Source organism: Oenanthe melanoleuca, chromosome 20 (assembly GCF_029582105.1).
Source record: "Oenanthe melanoleuca isolate GR-GAL-2019-014 chromosome 20, OMel1.0, whole genome shotgun sequence".
Classification (NCBI taxonomy): Eukaryota; Metazoa; Chordata; class Aves; order Passeriformes; family Muscicapidae; genus Oenanthe; species Oenanthe melanoleuca.
This window is the reverse complement of record NC_079353.1, coordinates 70110-90299: the sequence shown is the minus strand read 5'-3', so window position 1 is coordinate 90299 and position 20190 is coordinate 70110. Positions and strand designations below refer to the sequence as shown.

The 20190-nt window shown below is 39.3% G+C and overlaps 1 protein-coding gene across 6 annotated transcripts in view; it reads left to right on the top strand.

The window, feature by feature from the left end:
- The window catches only part of SULF2 (sulfatase 2), an 81805-nt gene that overhangs the window by 55997 nt on the left and 5618 nt on the right, over nt 1–20190 (top strand). For all 6 annotated transcript variants that reach the window (XM_056507742.1, XM_056507746.1, XM_056507741.1 and 3 more), the window contains 5 exons: nt 625–754; nt 9897–10104; nt 15566–15809; nt 17644–17740; nt 19507–19601. In XM_056507742.1, coding sequence (XP_056363717.1) covers nt 625–754; nt 9897–10104; nt 15566–15809; nt 17644–17740; nt 19507–19601 — 774 coding nt within the window. The remainder of the gene's footprint in view (nt 1–624; nt 755–9896; nt 10105–15565; nt 15810–17643; nt 17741–19506; nt 19602–20190) is intronic.

Sequence of the window (20190 nt, the reverse complement as noted above, 5' to 3'; positions counted from 1 at the left end):
AGTAGAAGGATATTGAATAGCTGAAGCCAAAGCAGCACTCTGTGCAGTCTAAAGCCATTTAGCTGTGCCAGCAGGGACACGGCTGCAGTATGCCTAATGGCAGCGATTGTGTGATTGGAGGAAATGCATGGCCTCTGCCTAGAGCCTGCAGAAATGTGCTCTTGTGGTGGGGGCAGGGGAGTTTACTTGGATTGAGAGACAGGAAGGCATTCCATTTTGCTTTCAGCTGCTGTCCCCCATCCTCCTGCTTGTATCATGGGATTATGAATAGCCCTTCCTCTCGGCATCTGCATCTCTGCTTTTATACATAAATGGGGGCACGAAGAGTTTGCAAAGTGCAGAATGTGATGTAGTCTCTCTATATTAACAGTTGTCGCTGCCTGTCACTTAGGCATGTAACACAGTGTCTTGATTTTACACATTTTTGTATGCTTCCTGAGAGAAGGACATGAATAACTTGTGTGTTATTGGACAGGCTAAGTGCTAGTGTCACTGTTACATTTTGACTACCAGAGATGCTATGGACTTGGAAAATAACTACTCCTCTGAGTCTTTTCAGCTAATTGTATTTGTATGTTGGAGTTGATATTAATATAAGAATATTTTTTTTATTTTTTTTTCCAGTAAACTGCTCCATAAAAGGGAGAATGAGAAGGTAGATGCCCAAGAAGAAAACTTTCTACCCAAATACCAGCGTGTGAAAGACCTCTGTCAGCGAGCTGAGTATCAAACAGCTTGTGAACAGCTTGGCCAGGTAGGGCATTATTACCCTGACTGCAAGTAAGCAGTTGGAACTGGGCTAAGCTCAATACCTTCACTGTGTCAGTGTCCTTCACCTCATCATCAATGTCAACATACAAATCCAGTGGCTCATTCTGTGGCCTTTGCTCAAAGCTTTGTTACAGCATATATGAGATTGACTGCCAATCAGGAAATTGCTGATTCAAGTGTTCTGTATTGATTCCTGACTACCATTAAGAAAACTGCCTAGGCTGTTTTAATGTTTTATTGCCCAAAGAGAATGTGGTTTGGGATTCATTAGTGATGAGAAGCTACAATGTACGTAACACAAATACATACAGCTTGCTTTGCTTTGAAGTCTCTCTTTAATTCATTTTGTTGTTGTTACTTAGAATTGCATATAGTAATGGGAAGCTAAAATTCTGTTAATTCAGTGTATCCCTCCTCTTAACAAAAAGCATGCTGGGAAAACAAAGGTGCACTCGTGTCTGGAGGCAGGCTGCATATGGGCATAAAGCTCATTGATTGTGTGTCATTTCCCATGTTGCATAACTGTTTTGGGCAGATATGATAATATTTTCACCTTAGATACAAGTTACATAGAAGAAATAATTTGAAAAAAAATTAGGGTAGTATCAGTACAAGGACTTGACATGCACAGGAGAGGATTTTATAAATTTACCAGAGCAGTGCAAAGGCAAAGCATGGCTATCTCCAAAGAATTCACCATCCTTGGCAAAACTGACTCTGTGTTAATGGTCTCTTATGCAGGTATGGGTCAGAGAACCCCTTTCCAAGGACTGTAACACATTCTGTGGATAAAGGGGTGAATGCTGATGTGTCTGTTGTCACACGGGCATTACCTCATATCCCGGCAGCCCAGAGGGCTGTCAGGGTAAGTTAGTCTGTGGAACAGAACTGTTGTTCTTGCAGGCAGGATATGAATGACTTACCAAGATATAGTCAGTAACAGGCTACTTAGGCTGCAGTAGCTAATTTTTTTACTGTCAAAGGCCAGACTCCATACTTCTGGCTCTACTGATCATGTAGTTCAGTGCACTTGTTAAATGAGTCCATTGTTCCTTAGGTGTTTGGATCCAATTTACGGTTATAAGAATTTTCAAAATATTCTTTTCCTCCTGGGGCTTCTATGCCAGATTTAGTATACAAAGCAATTATAATGCGCTGTTCTTTGTAAAAATACTAAACTTAAAGGAATACTATATGCAATAGTTTATTGTCATCACAACTCTTGAGCTGAAATTTTAGCTGAATGGGAGCAAGCCGTTGTTTTATAAATTTGCAGTGTTATTTGAGGGACTGGAGGAAAAGGTATTGTTAGCACTAGAACATTATCCAGTAAGTTGTATGGGGAAATACAGCTCTTTTTTTTTATCACTGTTTTTCTTCGAGAGAATTATAAAATGTCAACTCCATAGTCAAAATTACCAACAAATTCTGCAGTATAGATGTGGCAATAAGAAATGCTTGTGCTGCATCCTTATTGTGAGGAGACAGAGAGAAGAAGAATTGTTTTGAGCAGTTTGGTCAGGCATAATAGGAAATGATAGGATGAAATTGAGCAAAAAAAGAAATTATGTTGGACATCAGGAAAAGCTGCCAGACAATCAAGTCAATCAAAATCCTTGAAGGACTCTCAAGGGAGTCTCAATCCATCTAACTATGTGCTAGTAGTCTGACTAGACGGTAGGAATACTGGGAGATGAATGTGCTTGATTGAGGATAAGTTGTATCTAAATATGGGTGCACCCAAAAGCTCTTTGAAGTGAAGGAAGACTAACTTCTGCAATGACAAATGGCTGTTGTCTGTTTGCTGGTGCTGTTCACAGCTCTGCATCTTAAATAGAATGAGCCCAAACTAACAACATCTCACTGCCTCTGCAGACGCGATGGTTATTTAGCAGATCCTTCTGATCCTGCAGGACACTCTGGTTAATAGGACTTGGAGTGTTCAGTACAAAAAGTGAATTTTCATATCCTGATGCAAAGATAAGTACCCGTCTTTGTCAGAATTACTTGAAAGCTTAATTAGTTGAATTAATTGAGTCGTTGGAACTCTTGACTTAAACAAGTTTTGGGTACCTGCTATTCCATGCACAGAGAAGTCTGAGCAGTCCCAGGGAATCTGAAGTGTGAGCAGGAGACAAGAAGCACAAATGTAGAACAAAGACTCAGAAGGGTGGTGAAGGATAAGAGACAAGGACAGAGCTTAAAGGAGAGGTAAATAAAGCTTTGAGTATGAGATGGAGAATTTGAAATTCTGCTTTGTGAGCATGTGAATACAGCTTCATTGCCACAAAAATATTTTTCCAAATCTTTGTCACCCTCCTTAACCTATATTCGTTTTTATAAGAGATTACCAAGATCATGGAGATGAGGCTATTCGTTGTGTCTAAAACCTTGTTTCACAGTCCACTATGTGGAATTTTTTTAGTGTCACTAATATATGTAAATTCTTCTGAGAGCAGTGGGAATCTGTGCGTTGCCACATTTTCTTTCTCAGTTTTTAGGGTTTGGTGTGTGTTACTTATTTGCATCCAACAAAGGATGACTCTAGAATCAGGTGAAAGAGCAGCTCAATATCTATATTCAAGGATTTAAAAGAGATGAGCTCTTTCCACATGAAATTAAAAAATGGCAGAATGTTTATCCTAGTATCTAATGGCTTCCACACAATTTTTTTCTTTTCAGTGTAGTTTGGCCTTTCATTCGAAGCTGGCTGCTGAGTGGAAGCTGAGCTTCTTTTTTCTGGTAGCCTGCATTAATGTGCTTTTGTGGAAGCCAATTATGATACCAGCACTGCTCTATGGAGTATTTGCAGCAACCCCACAGTATCATAACAACAGCTGCACAAAATATCCCTTTACGTAAGTTGCCAATTTTGTGCACATTTTATAAACATGCAATACTTGCAGCAGTGCTGACTGCTATAGGGATCTATGCAGTACATGTAAAAACTCCCAAAATTAAAAGTAATTTTTTCTTTGTCAGGACCTGGCAATACTACAGTTATACTGCTCACTCAGGAAGAGAAATAGTTGCCCAATTTTACATTATTTCCTTTCAAATTCATTTTATTTTAAAAGCTTTATTTATATGCAAATCTGATACAAGTAGAAATTGCTTTTAAAGAGCATTAAAAGTATCATTTTATATGGCAGTTTTCACAGGAGAACATTCAAAATGCAAATGTTTGCACTTTGTTTCTTTCAGGTGTTCTGCGAATGAAAGATTTGGCATAGAGTCTTCCCTCCAATTGCTTTGTACTATACCAGGATCATGAAGGGATACTCTCTTTTGTAACTGGCCTGAAGACACCATAAGTAAAAGCACATAACTTACTTGCTTGGTGCCCCCATGGCACACCAGTGATGAAAACTAATTCTGATCAGTGTGTGCCTTCCTTAGCAGTGGCACCTCTGCATCATATTCCTGATTCCACCACAATCATTATTAGCCATTGCTTAGTGCCAAGGGAGGAGCAATAGACAAAAAAAAGCTTATATTTTCTCCTATTTTGGGGGCCACTGTAGCTTGAGGTTGTAACAACCAGACTTGGGAAACCCATGTGGTCCTTTCCAACCATTATGCAATTCTGTCATTGTGTGTATACCTGTGGAAAACCCTGGAAGCAACTAAAATATTTTTTAAGAGAGAATCAAATAATTAAATCTCTATACTAATAACTTCAGAGTGCCTCAGAGACACTTTGGCTCACACGTAGATATGATAACCATCCAGCAGCAAAACAATTATTTATAAATAGTGGATTAACTCTACTGCCAAGAAAACTAAAAGCCCTTAGTTCACCACTTGCCCCAAACTTTTCAGATATTTTCTTCTTTAGGGCAAATGATATGCTCCTAAATCATGACCTCTAGCTTGTAACATGTCAAAAGCAGAAAGTCCTGAAAGAGAGGGGAGTTTAACACCAACCAAAACTCAGTGAAAAACCCACCCAGACTGCACTGCAATCAGCTCATATAAAAATTCCAAGAGAAGAACCTGACTTTCCTCCTGCAAAGCCTGGCAGAACAGCTACTCAAACCATCACATAAGTGGCTTTTGCAATATATCCTGAAGTCTGTCAAGCTCACATTGTGCAAAACTTTCCAGACACCTCCTTTTAACATAAAAGCTGTTCCAGCTGGAGATTTCCCACCATCCTCAGGCCAAGTTAGTTGCTGTTCTCATGCTTTCTGTCACTGGCTGTGCTAAGCATGTTCTGATGCTTTTGCCTCATTCCTTATCCCACTTTCCATTGCACAACTCATGCTACCCAGCTATTTGCTAGCAAAGCAGAAAAGTCTAGGGTTTACTGGTTTAATAGACAAGTTGTTGACAGTGAATAGAAATCTTGTTCAAATGTACACTGCAAAGGAAGAAAAAAATCAAACCACACTTCATAGCATGTTCTCTCCAGCCTAAACTATCTGCTATACATACCCAAGAGTAAATTAGGACTACAATATCTATGAAACATGAATCTTCATGGCAGCAGTTGTAGACTGAACAGATGCCTTGCTCCCTTCCAATAACAGTATTTACCTTGAACGTGCAAATGACCCATTACCAGAATTGTATTTTTCTGTGTGTTAAAAAGCTATTATTTCCTTGACAACCCTTATCACCATGAAGTGGGTCTTGCATTAGTGCATCAATGCCTTCTTACCATTACAGCAATCACAGATGTTAATTCAAAGTCATTATCTGAGTCCCCAGTCAGAAATAAATAGCTGAAACTTTCCCTGTAGGATTTTTTTCCTACAATTCACTCATTTCCCTCAGCATCTCTCAATTGACACTGCTTCCTTTGGAAAAAAACCAATCATATAAATCTTACTATGACATATTCCACTGAAACACATATCTTTCAGACCTGAGCCGTAATTCATCATTCTGTGTCTCAGCAGCTGTTTTTTGTTGTTTTGGTTTGTTTTCTTTTGGTTGTGCCAAAGAGATTCCATCTTATTTTACAGAAAAATTAAAAGTGAAACACTGAACTGCTAGTAAGCTTCCCTAACAGCTCTAGGAGTTCAAGTTTCTACAGGACAATAAAGTCTTCTGTCTTTGCCAATAACCTGAGAAAAACACATCAGTAATATCGGTCTTTAATTTATGCAGATGCTTTCTGAACGCAGTGTTGCTGCCACATTAGATGGTGAGCTACCTTCTTTAATGGCTAGAAATATTCTAACTTCTAATTCTTCTAATATTCTAACAGTCTAATTGATTCATGAGTAGCCAGAATACATTTTTTTTTTCCTTTAATGAAACAGTACAGTTTCAGTTTAGTTACCTCTTCTCTGCTGTGGCTTGCTCCTTGTGTTATTTTCCATAGGGCTAATGAGGACAAAGTAACAAAATCCAGAGAGACACACAAAAGATCCTACTCTACAAGAGGTTGTTCTGTTGTTTTTGCTGGCAGCTAGTCCTACTGCTCAGATGGTACTAGGTTCAGGGAACAAACAACTTGAATTTACCATTTTTTGTTCCGTACATATTACTACTTCTCTGTTCTAGTTGACTTAATCAGTTCATGTCTTCTTCACAACATCTCTCCAAATCAGGCAGTCAGACCTCTCTCTTCTAAGCTATTTTTTTAACTGATTATGCCTTAGTTCTTCCCAATAGGTATTTGCTTCCTTAACATGTTAACATTTTTGCTGGGTTCATCCCTTTCCCTGGTACCTTCTTCCCCTTCATCCAGTGGCAAAGGATTAAATTTGGTTTCCTCTGCTTCATGTTATCAGTATGAAGACGATGGCCTGGTTTTTATTCCAGCACGATATAATTCCATTACACTGACTCATGACTTTTGAAGATTCAGACCTCTGAACTCTCAGCTTAATTTCAGTTTGTACACACTACATACCACTCAAACCTTGAAATTATTAGACAGATGAACAATTTTTTGACAGAATATTTTGAGGGCTTTTTATTGCCACAAACTGTTGCTGACATAAGGCAGGTGGGACAATCACAACTAGCATGCAAATGAAGAATCAGGTATTCAGCTAATTTTAAGATTATAATGATATAATTAATCATTAATATAATACTTGGATTGTGGTATCAAATGGTCCCAGCTGCTGCTTTAGGCATAAGCTAAGAAGTCAGTGCAGTCCCAGCAGAAATTAGCTGTGAAGGAAAAAAACAGCAGCACCAAAAGGGGAATTGATTTGTTTTGAGGTTCCAAACTGAGCCTGTAATAGCACTGACACTGAAGCCAGTTTCCTGACCTCCAGTAGTCTTTTAACTAAAATGCACCACTATCCATATCAGTATGTTTTTAAAAGCTGGGATTTTTATTAAATTTTAGTGTCAATTTCAGCAACTTATTTGCAACGGCCAATGCTGTAATGACAAGGAGTTAAAATATCTCCTACCCAGAAATGCAGATTTTTTGATTGTGAAGCAACAATCAAAAAAATCCCGTAAGTAAAATAGCCTCTGAAAATCATAATAGGCTGTTTCTAGTTCAAGGAGTAAAACAGTTCTGTTAATTAAAGTTCCTTAAAATGAATACAATCCTCAGATAACAGCCCTAATAAATCATCATTATTTTAATTTTCATGGTTTGCTGTCCACCAGGACCCCTCAGTCCTTCTCCACAGAGCAGATGGTATGCTGTGCACTAGAAAGCAATTTTAAATGGCAGAATTAACAGTGGTTAAAGCTTCGTAGCAGTTAAGCAGAGGTTTTCACATTTTTCTTGAAATTCCTGCCCTTTTCCCCTAAGTTTGAAAACATCCTGTGGGAATGACAGCAGCTGATAGAGCTATGATATCAACCCAGAGAATTTTAATTTGGGCAAACAAGCAGATCAAGGGTAAGAGTTGAATCCCAGATGTATTCACATGCATGCCTGTATCTGTTTTGGGGAAAAAAGTAAAGGCTTCAGACTTCCCTTCCCCTGCTCACTGCCTCCCCACTGCCCCCCCATGTATTCAGCATTTGCTTCTAATATAGTTTCTGTAGCTCTGCACTGCAGCCATTCAGCACTGGGCCTGCTAATGCATACAATGTGCCCCAAAGCAAAGTAGCATACAACTGCACCAAAACCTAAAGGAGTTTTTCCACTTCACTTGGAGGGGAAAAATGAGCATCAATCTCTTGACAAGAGATGAAAGAAATAGAGAAAAAATTGGTTTATAGGTAGAGTACTTGCAGTAATTCTTGTCATGGCATTGAACTTGCCCTCTGTTGAAACTTCATTTTTCATGTATTAAAATGTACCTAGAGCATAGTGCTTTACTGAGCAGAAAATGCAATTTGTTTATATATTTTCAAAAATAATGTTCAGATGAAATGGGAAACAGCAATAAACATTTTTACATCTATTTTAGTTGTAAAAGAAAGCATTGCTTATTCTGGTAAAGTAACTTTTAGTTTAAACCTCATTCTGTATGTACATCAATCAGTGTTAGCATTTATAAAAGTCCGAGAGCAACTTATTCTTCAGATGCTACTTCTTTACTGCATCTGGGTAAATATGTACTGCTTTCCAGATGAAGATAGTCATGCAAAGGTTTTATTCTCAGTATGTCTCCTTGATTTCCTGATTAATTGTTCTGTAAATTAAACTGGGTTTATCTGCATCCGAGCAAGGCTTGGGCTGCCCAGGCCTTGGAACACAAATACATCTTGGTGTCCAGGTATCTGAGGAAGTCAGTGGGCCATAAAATGGATCATTTTATAGGCAAGGTTCTGCTACGGTGATAGTTAAATGTGTGCAACTGGCCACTTCACTTTCGACTCCTATTAAAGTCTGATATTCAAAATGCAGTGATCTTGTTTTCTTACTTTGCTGTCCTGCAAACAATGGAGTGAATGTCAATGGAAATAGACACTTTGTTGTCCTACCTTTGCACATCTTGCTGTGCAAACTGAAGTGGCTGAGTCTCCCTTGCAGAGCTGTATGCTGCTGTAAAATATCATCTTCCCTGGAAGATGCTGCTTTTTAAATTTCTTTTATTTGGAAAATTCTCAATATTTCAATTCCTGGAATTCAATTCAAGTCCTGGAGGCACAGGCTTACGAGATTTTGTAATAGGGAAGAAGAGGAACTCTTCTCAAGACTCAACAAGAAGCTGAGTGTTTCTGAGAAACTTTTTTTAAAGCAGTAGCAACTGCTACTGTAAGGGGTTTTTTTAAGTGATAAATTAAGGAGTGGGTGAAGAAATTTTGTGATGTACCTGGGAAGTGGGTAGAATTTCTGTGCCAAGGTGAAGGCAGCTAAACTCCCTTGCCCTTGGTACAGCTCTGACAGCAGCTATAACAAAGGAACTGTGAGCAAATTATTTCAGTATTATTATTTTGAGTGTCAGAGTGAATTGGAGATCTGGGACAGTATTTTCTCTAGTGTTAGTGCAAGAGAGAGAGGTTTCTCACATCAGAGACATCCTGTGCAACTCACCCTTACAAGTCAAGCCCAAGAGTGTTGAATGGAAAAAGCTACTATGGGAACCACTCAAGATGGAGATAAATTCATGCAGCTAAGGACTTCAACAGCTATCTGACCCCTTGAGAGGTCATTGAAGTGAAACAGGCACTTTTGTAGAGCAATCCTGGAAAACACTTAATCCCCAGAGGTGTTCAAGGACAGGTTGGATGGAACTCTGAACAGCCCGGTCTAGTGAAAGGTGTCCCTGTGTGTGGCAGGGGGTTGGAATGAGATGGTCTTTTAAGGTCCCTTCCACCCCAAACCAGTATATGATTCTATCTGGAGAGCTCTCATGAAGCTGGAAGGCTTTGGTCCCACTGTGCTGAGAGTTATAATAAGACTCTCAGGGTTAGGATGTGGCTTGGATGTCCTTGGTTTATGCCACAGTTAGGCCTCTGAAAATTGTCACTTGCCACCTTCATGTTTTTAGCTGTAATACTGATTTTTTAAAGAAATTTCAATTGTTCTGCCTCCAAGAGGCACATTCAGAAACAAATGCAGTGGTGTTTCAAGGAGTTGCTGTTTTGTCTGAACATGGAAGATTACAAAAATCTGGTTTGATAATAGTTGCTTACTATTTACTACATTTGCCCATTTTACTACAAAGAATATCTGATAAATTACTGGAGCTGGCCATTAGACAGACCACAGTTGGGACAGATTTTTAATGACCAGATTTTTTTTCCAGAAATGGCAGTGTGTGGAAGATGCCAGTGGAAAACTCAAGCTGCACAAGTGCAAGGGAATGGCAGACTTGGCAGCTGCAAGCAGCAGCAAAGGCACCTCCAATATTTTGCCCAAGTACTACAACAGGAATAGTGAAGACTGCAATTGTGAAGAGAATGAATACAAGCTGAGCCACATCAGACAGAGAAAGAAACTCTTCTCCAAGAAAAGTAAGCAAACCCACTGCATCTTATATCTCTGCTTTAGAAAGCTGTTGTTTGCTAACTCACATAATTATCTTGACTGTTACAGGCATTGAATTGTGTTAGCATATTTCCTGTGTATCTCAACTATGAAACAGCATGTCTCATATTGGACAATCAGATTTGAGAGTATCTGTCTTTAGGAAGAATGTTTAGTTCTGGGAAATCCAGTGCCCATGCTGAAAAGGCAAATTGCACAGTTATATAGGATATGGAATATGAATAGTGTTCTACAGCAAATACTTCAGTTTTCAGTAGCTCCTGCAATGCTTGGAGCTGTTACCTCAGTAATTTATTTTTAAATAAGGATGTATGGATTTTGTTACAGAAGACTGCTTACTTCTAACATCCTTTTCTTCTGCTCAGTCAGCAGAGACAAGACTGATTTTTAATCAGAGATAACAGCCGAAGGGGATGAACGTTTCTGGTTTCCTTGACACAGATTAGTGCTTTTTCAGAAAGCTCATTTTACTGACTCTGTTAAAACTTAGTCAGACTAACATCTATATTTGTACTATGTAGTCTAATTGCAGATTTGAAGTAAATGGCAACACAGAATTATTAGTTGCTTGTAATGTTTCTTTCATCTCACTCCACAAATACAGAGCCTTAATTATTTAGCAGATTAGTCTTTCTATATAATGGCACAAACTTGAAGCATGGAGTTAAAATTTATTTTCTCCCATTATATTTGTCTTGCAAGCTGATTAGTAGTTACTAAGCAAATTCTTAGTTGAAAAAATATTACTGGTTCCCTCAACTATACTTGATGTTTAAATATGGCGTACAGCCAACAATCTGTAAAAAACACTAGAATTTGTACTTATTTAACTACATTATTTTAAGTCACAGAAGGAAGTTAAGTCGTGAAGAGTCACCAGATGGAAGGCATTTAATGAGGAAAGAAAAACAATTTGAGTGAGGGCAACAGAATGCTATCTGATAATAGTTAACACTTACTTAAGTACTTCACATTGTTGCTTTCTAAACATTAACTAGTTTTCACAACATCCAATGGAGGTTTTTAAGTGAATAATTACCTTTAGTTTTTGTATGTGGAAAGTTGAGGTAAAAAAGTGAAGCTTGCTCCCTCTCACGGGGGAGGATCAGAATGGTTCTATTTCGCTATGTTCTGCCAGAAGAGACAGAGTTTACACTATACCCTTCAGCTCATTAGCCTCATTGAACCTTATGGCATAAACTTTAGCAACATAAAACAGGGTCTTGACAATCACATTGCCATTGCTTATGTCTAAAGTAAAGTATTTACCTCCACAGATGCTTTGTTTTTCTCTCTTCCCACATTCAGGGTGTACTATACAGGGAAGAGGTTAGCTTGGACGTATTTACAGAAACCTTTCCATTTGGTGTTGGCTGTTCTTCTACATGCACTTCTCTAATAAATCACACACCAAATGTGCGCCCAGAGAAGTACGAGTTAAGGCAACATACCAAGGTTTTTCTAAACAGCTTATGTGTAAAGCTGTCTCACTGGACTGTGGTTAGTTAAGAGTGACCTGGATATTCATTAGGCGTATTTGGGACTTTTTTCCATGAGACTTGGGATAAAATGTGGTCTGTTCTGGGTTGCATAATTGTTAGGGCAACTTTGGGGTCTGCTACTCAGAGTTTGATAAGTGCATGAGATTGCATTGCAGCCCTGCTTGAATGCCAGTAAATGCTACGTGTTAGTTTGAACGACTACCAAACAGAAAATATAAGTTTCTAACTGGACTAGGGGTCATGTAGAGGAGTTTTGAAGGAAATGCCTTGATCACTCATTTCTGTTGTGCACAACAGAGATAGATTTACAAAAGGTCTTTTTATTGCATTCCAATCTAAGTCATTTGCAGAAAAGCAGAATAGATGCCCTCCATCTAGGGTGTATCAAGCATGTTGTAAACCCTAACAGGGCATAAAGATTAGTCTTTCCGGAAGATTGAAACCAGTCACATATGAGAACAGATGGCCTAAAAGACCAGACTAAATTGCTGGTACAGGGGCTGGAGCACCAGACTTTTTGATAAAATAATTACTTTCTAGTGTAGGTGTGGTCTAGAAGTGGTGCATTTTCAGGTGCACCAGTGCATTTAGCAGGCAATACTATTTTCTGAATTGAGTAAGGTCAGTTTCACGACAGGGACGTGTCATATATGCACCATTTGGACAATGTGAAAAATACACAACTTGACTGCAAACCGCTTAAGTGCCAGAAACCCAGAAACATTAATATTTGGTATGTCTGAATTTAGGTGTCTGGAATGCTTGCATTTTTGTCCTCTTTATTTCTTTAATATGCTCTTATTTTTATAAGAAAGATCAAACAGAGCTTTGCAGCAGGTAGAAAGTTTAAAGTAAATAATGAGCTCTCAAAATCTTTGGCTGTGTTGTGGCTATTATGTTTTTCTTGCTGTGGATTTGATATCTTCTTCCTGTGATGAATGAGTGCATGTGATTAAAGGAATTCTTAAGCTGCATGTAGGAAAATGATGATAGGCCACACTGAATAATAAAGAAACAGAGACGTGTACAAAGAGGCTAGTGCATTTGAATTCTAATGTCTCTGACATTCATTTTACTTTTGAGGTGGTCTCAATGCAGGATCAAAATGACATTTTTAATAACATTCTTTGTTACTAAAAAAAAGCCCATTACTTTACAGATAATGCATTTGAAGTATGATTTTTAATGGCAGTTGTGAGGATACAAGAAAGTACCTCTAAACTTTATCCATATTTCTAGACACTAGAGATTTTTTTTAAATGCCTTTAAAGTGCCCAGTTTTATCTTATGGAATAAAAAAAAAAATTTAAAAAAAGCTCTTTTGACTACCAAATGCAAAATACATAGACATTGGTGCAAAACTTTGTTCCTTTCAGGTTCCAGTGAAGACAAACGTGGTCAAGTGGTGCAACGCCAGCTGGATGAGTGGGGCTCTGAAAGCAGTTGACTTTCTTGGACTCCATTTTGCGACTCAATTTTGAGGTTGCAACTTCTTAAGCAATACCATTTCTAAGACAGCTGGTTTCTGTAGTTGTTGAGGAAGAGAGGCATCAGATTCAGAGAGCTTACCAAAGCCAGAATTTAGTAACCTGAAGAAAGGAGCACAGATGTTTTTAGCGATATTTAAGAGCCCTGGGTTGACTGTTTCTAGCCTGTGTACAGAGGTAAATGGATTGGAGAGTAAAACCTGGGGAAGGATTGATTAATAAGTAATTAAACATTAGTATTTATGCTTGCAGTGCACTTAGCAGATGGGAGTGCACTGTACAAATGAGTATTGATCTTATTAAATGTTTTAACCACTTCAAAGCTTGATACTAATCATAGCACTGAGTCAGCACTGTTAGTAGCATGTTGGGATAAAGCAATAGAAGCAGTCCTTTATGAGCTACCTCACTCCACACCAATTAGTGCCACGTCTGTGTTAGTTTGGCTGCAAAGAGAGGAGTAACCTGGCCCCTGGCTGTCCAGGAACATGTACTTGATGATTCCCTGGGGCTATCTACTGAGGTCCAGCATGCTGGGTTGGTGTATTAGTCTTGGAAGATTAATTGCTGGTTGGCTGAGCTGAGCAAGATAAAATGAAGGAATGATTGAAGAAATGTGAGTTTATACTTTGAATCTCATTGGTAAGGTGTAGCTTTTCAGAACTTACTCCCACCGTGGAAAAGATGGGAGTTTCCTTCTCATTTATTCAAACATTTCCTGAATGGGTGCCAGAAATAGGGCTGGTCTTTTGTGGCATTTTTTATCCTTTCAGTAGTGACTCATCTGGCTCAATATCAACAGTAAACTTTGAACCACACATGGAAAATGTGCAAAGCCAGACAATCCAGCTGGTATTCTGCTTTCTGTGTGTGACGTTAACAAAAATATCATACTTGGCCCAGTTTCAGGTGGGAGGAGGTGTTTATTCTGCTGCCCACAGTCTGCAAAATGGCTTTTGAGACTGTGCAATCTATCTGAAATGAATGTAAGGCTTATTGAAAAAAGTCATTCTGCATTAATGCCAGAGCGTGACAGTTAAGGTACTTTTTTGTCAATTTTTGTTGTTTGACATCCAGTTCCATGTTTTCTTTTCCCCCTACTTATTTTGCTGGAGAGATTATCCCACTGAAGAAGCTGGCCTTTCTGTGGAGCTTGGGATTGCAGGAAGGATTGGTCTTCTCATTTGGCACACTGGTTGAATTTTCCCTTTATCAGATTGCAGAGGGAAGTCCCATCTCATGAGGTGTGCTGTATGTTTCAGTCTCTTTAAATTAGAAGTGACCAAAGGATCCAAGGGACTCAGTTGTTTCTAGTAATGTCTGTGGTAACTCCAAGACCCATATACAGAGTAAAGCCTCGGGCTCCCCTAGGGCAGGGAGCACAAGAGAGTCTATGGTACCTAGGTTGTACTTTTTTCTCAAGAATGAGATGATTGTGCCTAATGAGTCAGCATGACTCATTAGGCACAATGATCAGCAGTCACTGGTGGAAATATTTCCTGAGCAGGAAATACGGTCAGAGATGGACCCCATCATATAGCAGGGAAGTTTAAATATAGATTTGGATTTCATAACTAGGTTCTCTTTGTGCCATTCCAGACCAAACAGAAGAGGAGCCAGGGATTTGGGCTGGAACAGAGAACTTTGGAAAATAGTCATAGGGAAAAGATCAATGTGAATCTCATACTGCACAGTGGCAATTCATAATAAATGTTGCATTTTGCTTTTGAGCTGCAAATGGAGAAGCAGAGTTTGAGGGAGTAACATAGCACTGGAGGATCGTGCTACATGGAGAAACTGTCTGGGCTGCACATCAGGAAAAGAACTGCAGAGAGAAGAATTGCATGTTGATAAAAGTGAAGATTCATGTACTAATCCCTTCCAAAAAAATCAAGGATCTAGCCTTGAAGAATGAATATAGAACTGGGAAAAGGCTCAAGCTGAGCACTGGGAATACTGGGACAACTTCAAGAATGTGTTGTAGGAATCCTAGCAGGGAAGGATTGTATGGTGTACAGCAGAAAAGCACAGAGAACTAACTGGTCCCTGAGGGTGACTGGTGTCCTGGTTGTCATGACTGTCACAGTTACTGCTTAAGGTGTGGCTGCCATCTGGTGATCTTGGGGGAAGTGCAAGCATCCATTTGAAGGAGCTATTTGTTCTCACTGGTGCTGAACTAGAGCATTTTTTTTCCCCTTTGCCATTCTTTTGTGTTTGCCTTGTACCTGCCTTCTCATGCCCTGAGATGTCCATCCACCCACCCGTCTGTCCATGCCAAAGTTAAGGAAGCAGCAGCTCACAGGACAACTGCAACAAACACTGTCATCCAGTTAATTCCAAACAACACAGTATGAGCTGGGTATTTTCCTTCCGAGAACCACAAAGAGGAGCAAATTGTAACATGCTGTTTCTGCCTCTCTTTCACTTTTTCTATGCAGAATTCAAACCAAGCTATGTCCGGAATCGCTCTATCCGTTCTGTAGCTGTTGAGCTGGATGGAGCTGCCTATAACCAGCCTTTAGAGGATGGATTCCAGCCCATCGTACCGAGGAACATCACCAAGCGGCACAAGGTGCAGAGGGCTGTTTTCCACGAGGAGGAAGATAGAGACATGGGGGAATATAGTGGCACTGGTAGCATTGCAGAGTACACAGCCCCTAATCTGATCAAAGTGACCCACAGGTAAGTGCACATGGTAGACTTTTAAAAGCTTTTGCTCCTTAAGTGACTGCTTTACGTAAGTGAGTGGGATGAAGTGTGCCAAGCATGTTGTGTCCCTTTTGGATACCCAGTTTAGCTTCATTCAAATTCTTATTCCCAAGTGTATAATAGTCTCCAGTTTTGTTTTAGTTTTGTCAGTTCTGAGGGGCATGAAGCTCCTGAAGATCTGCAGCAGTGCTTTTGTGTCTTCTGCATTGGGTGGAGACAGTAACCACTCATTAGTGCCTATGTTTCCAGTGAGAACAAGCAAAACTGTTGGCAACAGGGGTGTTAAACCTGCATGAAACCAGGAGAGGCCTTAGCCCTGGAAATCAGAGGCCTGGCTGGAGACCAAAGGCCCTAACTGGAGCATGAACTGTTTTTGTGTCACTGGTTGCTTTGTACAGAGTTTTCTGTAACCAGTGCTAGGAGAAGAGAATCTGTATTATGAATGAAGTTGGATGGACCAGGAGCATTGGGAAATGGAACATACTGAGAGAGAGGGAAGGCAATTGTCCGACCACTCTGACAGCTAAAAATAATTTCCTCAGTGGTGAATTTAGGGACTGATGATGTCTCTTTCAGCTATACTTTAATTCATTTAGTTACCATTTCCACTTGTGAATTATCAGAAAATCCACCAATCATGATATGCATTCAGTTGTTTAATGACTAGCTCATGTAAGCATGCAGGTGCCAGGTAGCTGCTCTTGAGATCTGTTTTCCATTTGACTTCTGTTCACAGAAGTGAATTAGAAACTCATCAATATTAGGAAATATCATGAGAGAATTGTGCCCTCTTACCCTATCTCTCAAGAATGTTCAGGACTCATGAATCACTGTATGTTTTTTTCTTCTGGAACAAATTGAATTGACTTTTGCTGCCTTAGTGAGTGAATCCCAAATTTGTACAAGGAACTGTCAGGAAGATTGTACATTATTCATGAGCCATCCATAGCAGAGAAGAAGGCCGTGGGACAACATGCATGAGGTGGTTGAAAGAAAATAAAGGAGTATTGAAAATATTCAGCTTTAATTTAAAAAAGCATTCAGAAATGAAACTGCATGATATTCAACCCCTAATAAAGTTTCCAAGTAAATCAGTCAAGTGGTGATTTTTGCTTTCTTCTTTATTAAATAATTTTAAAACTGGATTCCACCAGAAGTTAGCGAAACATGCAAATTTTATATTGTCAGAGGGTGTTTTGCTTTCAAAGTGAAGGAGATACCCTTGAAAGATTTTATCACTTTAGTAGAAAACAGAAAAGCTTTTTTGCTTCTGGTTTGTTGTTTTGTGTTTCTTCTCTTTTCTTTATGATGTAGTAATACATCTTATAAGGAAGTATTTTATTTCCTTATTATATAAGGAAGTATTATATTTTTTAGTACTAGAAGCTCCTACCTCATGTAATTATGCATTGGGAAATTGCTTCTGAGTAATGCTTTCAGTGCTTGCTAGTTAGTAATGATTATTTATACAGAAAATCTAATGAATAAGCAAGAATTCTGTGTAGCACAATTTACATATAGAAATGAAGCAGTCAGCAGGTTCTGCTTGACAGAAATATTCTCATCTAATTTTTCTACTTAAAAATTTCCATGGCAACTCAAACCTAGACTTTTTTCCTGGCTCATAGCACACTTGTATTTTCTTGAAGGAACTTTTTTTTTTTTTTTTTTTTTTTTAATTCTGCATGTCATTTCTAATCCATGGTCTCATTTGTCCTGGAGCTGTGTTATTAAGAGTGGCTCTTTGCATTGCTCTGTGTGTGTGTATATCCTCTGTAATAAACACCGTTTGCTTTTCCATGCCAAGGTGCTATATCCTGGAGAACGATACTGTTCAGTGTGACACCAATCTGTACAGGTCACTGCAAGCTTGGAAGGACCATAAACTTCATATTGACCATGAGGTTAGTGGTGTTTTCAGTGCGTGTTTTTAGCATTATTTTCTGTCGGCTGATAGGATCATGCTGACTGTCTCTGTGTTTGTCAGCCTCTGGGTGTCTTTGTGCCTCCCTGGAACCCTTTGAACTTGCTGATGGATTTCAGAATAGACATTTCAGAAATAATTAAATTATTACAAGTTTGTGACGACAAGATGCTGAGTGGAGGAAAGAACTGCAACTGAAGGCACAGCTGAGAAATACCGTATGCCTTATAAGACAAATAAGACTTAAAGCTGTCCCCATCCTGAGAAAAAATTAATCTGGATCTTTTTAGCATCTTAGTAGCCCTATTCTCCAGGGGGGAACCTCTCAAAATAAAGTCATTCAGTATCAAATATGTAAGTCCAAGGAAAAGTGAGCTTCATTAGTTTTGATGCTTCTAGAATTAATTTCTTTCACTTGCTACTTCTTTTCTTAACCTTGCACTTTTGAATTAAATTTTTTTCATAGGACTGTATATATGGAGAACCTGGAGATAATTTGCCCTATGAAATTTGCCCGTAAAACTTTATCTGACATTTTTGTCACTAATATTCAATAATATAAGCTCAAACCTTTAATGTGTATTGTGTATGAAAGAGGGTCTAAGGACCAGGTAAGGATGGAACAAACGCCAAAGAGAAGCACAAAGGATGGACATCCTGTAATCTCTTAACAAATTACATAAATTCACAGTAAAGTTCTATGTAAGAACTTCTTGGACCCCTTTTATTGTAGAGATTGGCACACAAGGCAGATACTTAAAAATTTACTAGTCTGCTAAGATTAAAAAAGGGCACTTACAATATCACCATGGTCCTGTAATTGTTTTTTCTTCTGAAAAGGTAGCCAATGTGGAGCGTCAAGGGAAATGAGAACCCACTTATGTCCAGTTGTGTTCCTGATACAGGGTCACAGGGCTGGATTCTTGGTCCATTTTCCTTGAACACACTGTTCTGTGTCTGATTCAACAGTCATAAGCTCCTGCTACACCTATGGTCACTGATGGCTAATGCTAGTTCTGCAGAGACTTGCTCATGTTAGATTACTTTGATTTTTCTGCTATGTAGAGGATTGAGGTAGAGGCCTGCAATATCTGAGTGGGAATGGACCATGCTATGTGTAAGCCAGACTGAGCAAAAGCAGGAGTTTCATTTAGTGAAAAATAGGCAGGTAAAAATAAACCCCATGGGTGGCACACTTAACTGACTGCTATCCCATGTGCCCAGACACTGCTAAAGCCTGCTATGCAAAGTGACAGGATCTTGCTGCTTTGCTTTTTTAGAACCTCTGAAGAGGGGATATCCACTACTGCCCCATCCCCTTCCCAGTGTCAGAACACACTGAAATTTATGGACTTTGTTTCCTTTGAGCAGCCTTTCTCCCCTTGTACCTGTGCTGTAGGGCACAAGAGGCGCAGCCCCAGTGGATGCAGGAGTGTCTGTCTCCCTGCAGCTGTGTCCCCCCCATTCTGCACCACATTCTGCTTCCACACTCAAGAACCAGAGCAGGCAAACTGAATCAGCTTCCTCCTACTGTTGTTTCCTTCAGGAAAGCTAGATAATTTGAAAATGCTTGTTAGTGGTGAGAGCCACGGAAGGTAGTGAAGAGGAAGCTCTTGGTAGAATGAGAATGAGAAAGTTAGAATAGGATTAAATCATACTGGTTTTTTTCAACCTCTTTTTTTTTTTTTTTTTTTTTCTTTTTACTTTTTTTCTTTTTTTTTTTCTTTTTTTCTTTTTTTTTTTAAGATTGAAACTTTGCAAAATAAAATAAAAAACTTGAGGGAGGTGAGAGGTCATCTAAAGAAGAAGCGACCTGAAGAATGTGATTGTAACAAGCAAAGGTATTTTTTTTGCGTACTTCTGAATAATTATTTGTAGTGTGCAACTGTAACTGATTTATGTCCTCACAGGACAGATCAGGACCTGTTTGTTCAGTGGCTGCCTGCTTACTGTACTCCTGGGTACACTTTTGGGGCATGCTGGGCTGCTGCACAAGTACAAGGCCCACCATCTGCCAGGCAGGAGTTCAGTTGGACAATCGAGCTCTTGCTCTGCAAATAAGTTCAACAGAAAATCTTCCAAAATCAAAAGGTAACCCAAACAGATTTTGTCTCTGAGAAAAGCTGTTCAGAGACAGACCCAGGAGCACCTTCTCCTGCTCATGGTGATGACAGAGCCAGCTCTGAGGCTGCTGAGAGGCAGGTATCACTGAGAGTACTGCAGCCACAGTGGCAGAATGGTATGAGTGCCACCAAAAAAGAGAAGGCTGTACCTGAATAGAGTCAAAACCACGAGGCAGCTGTGCTTTGTGTGGCTAAAGCACCCGAGTAGACTCTGTGAGAGGGTGTGGATAAAACTTCTCTATCTCATTGGTGTCACAGAATGCCCTTTTGAACATTGTGATTAAAACCTCGGAGATGCAACATACTC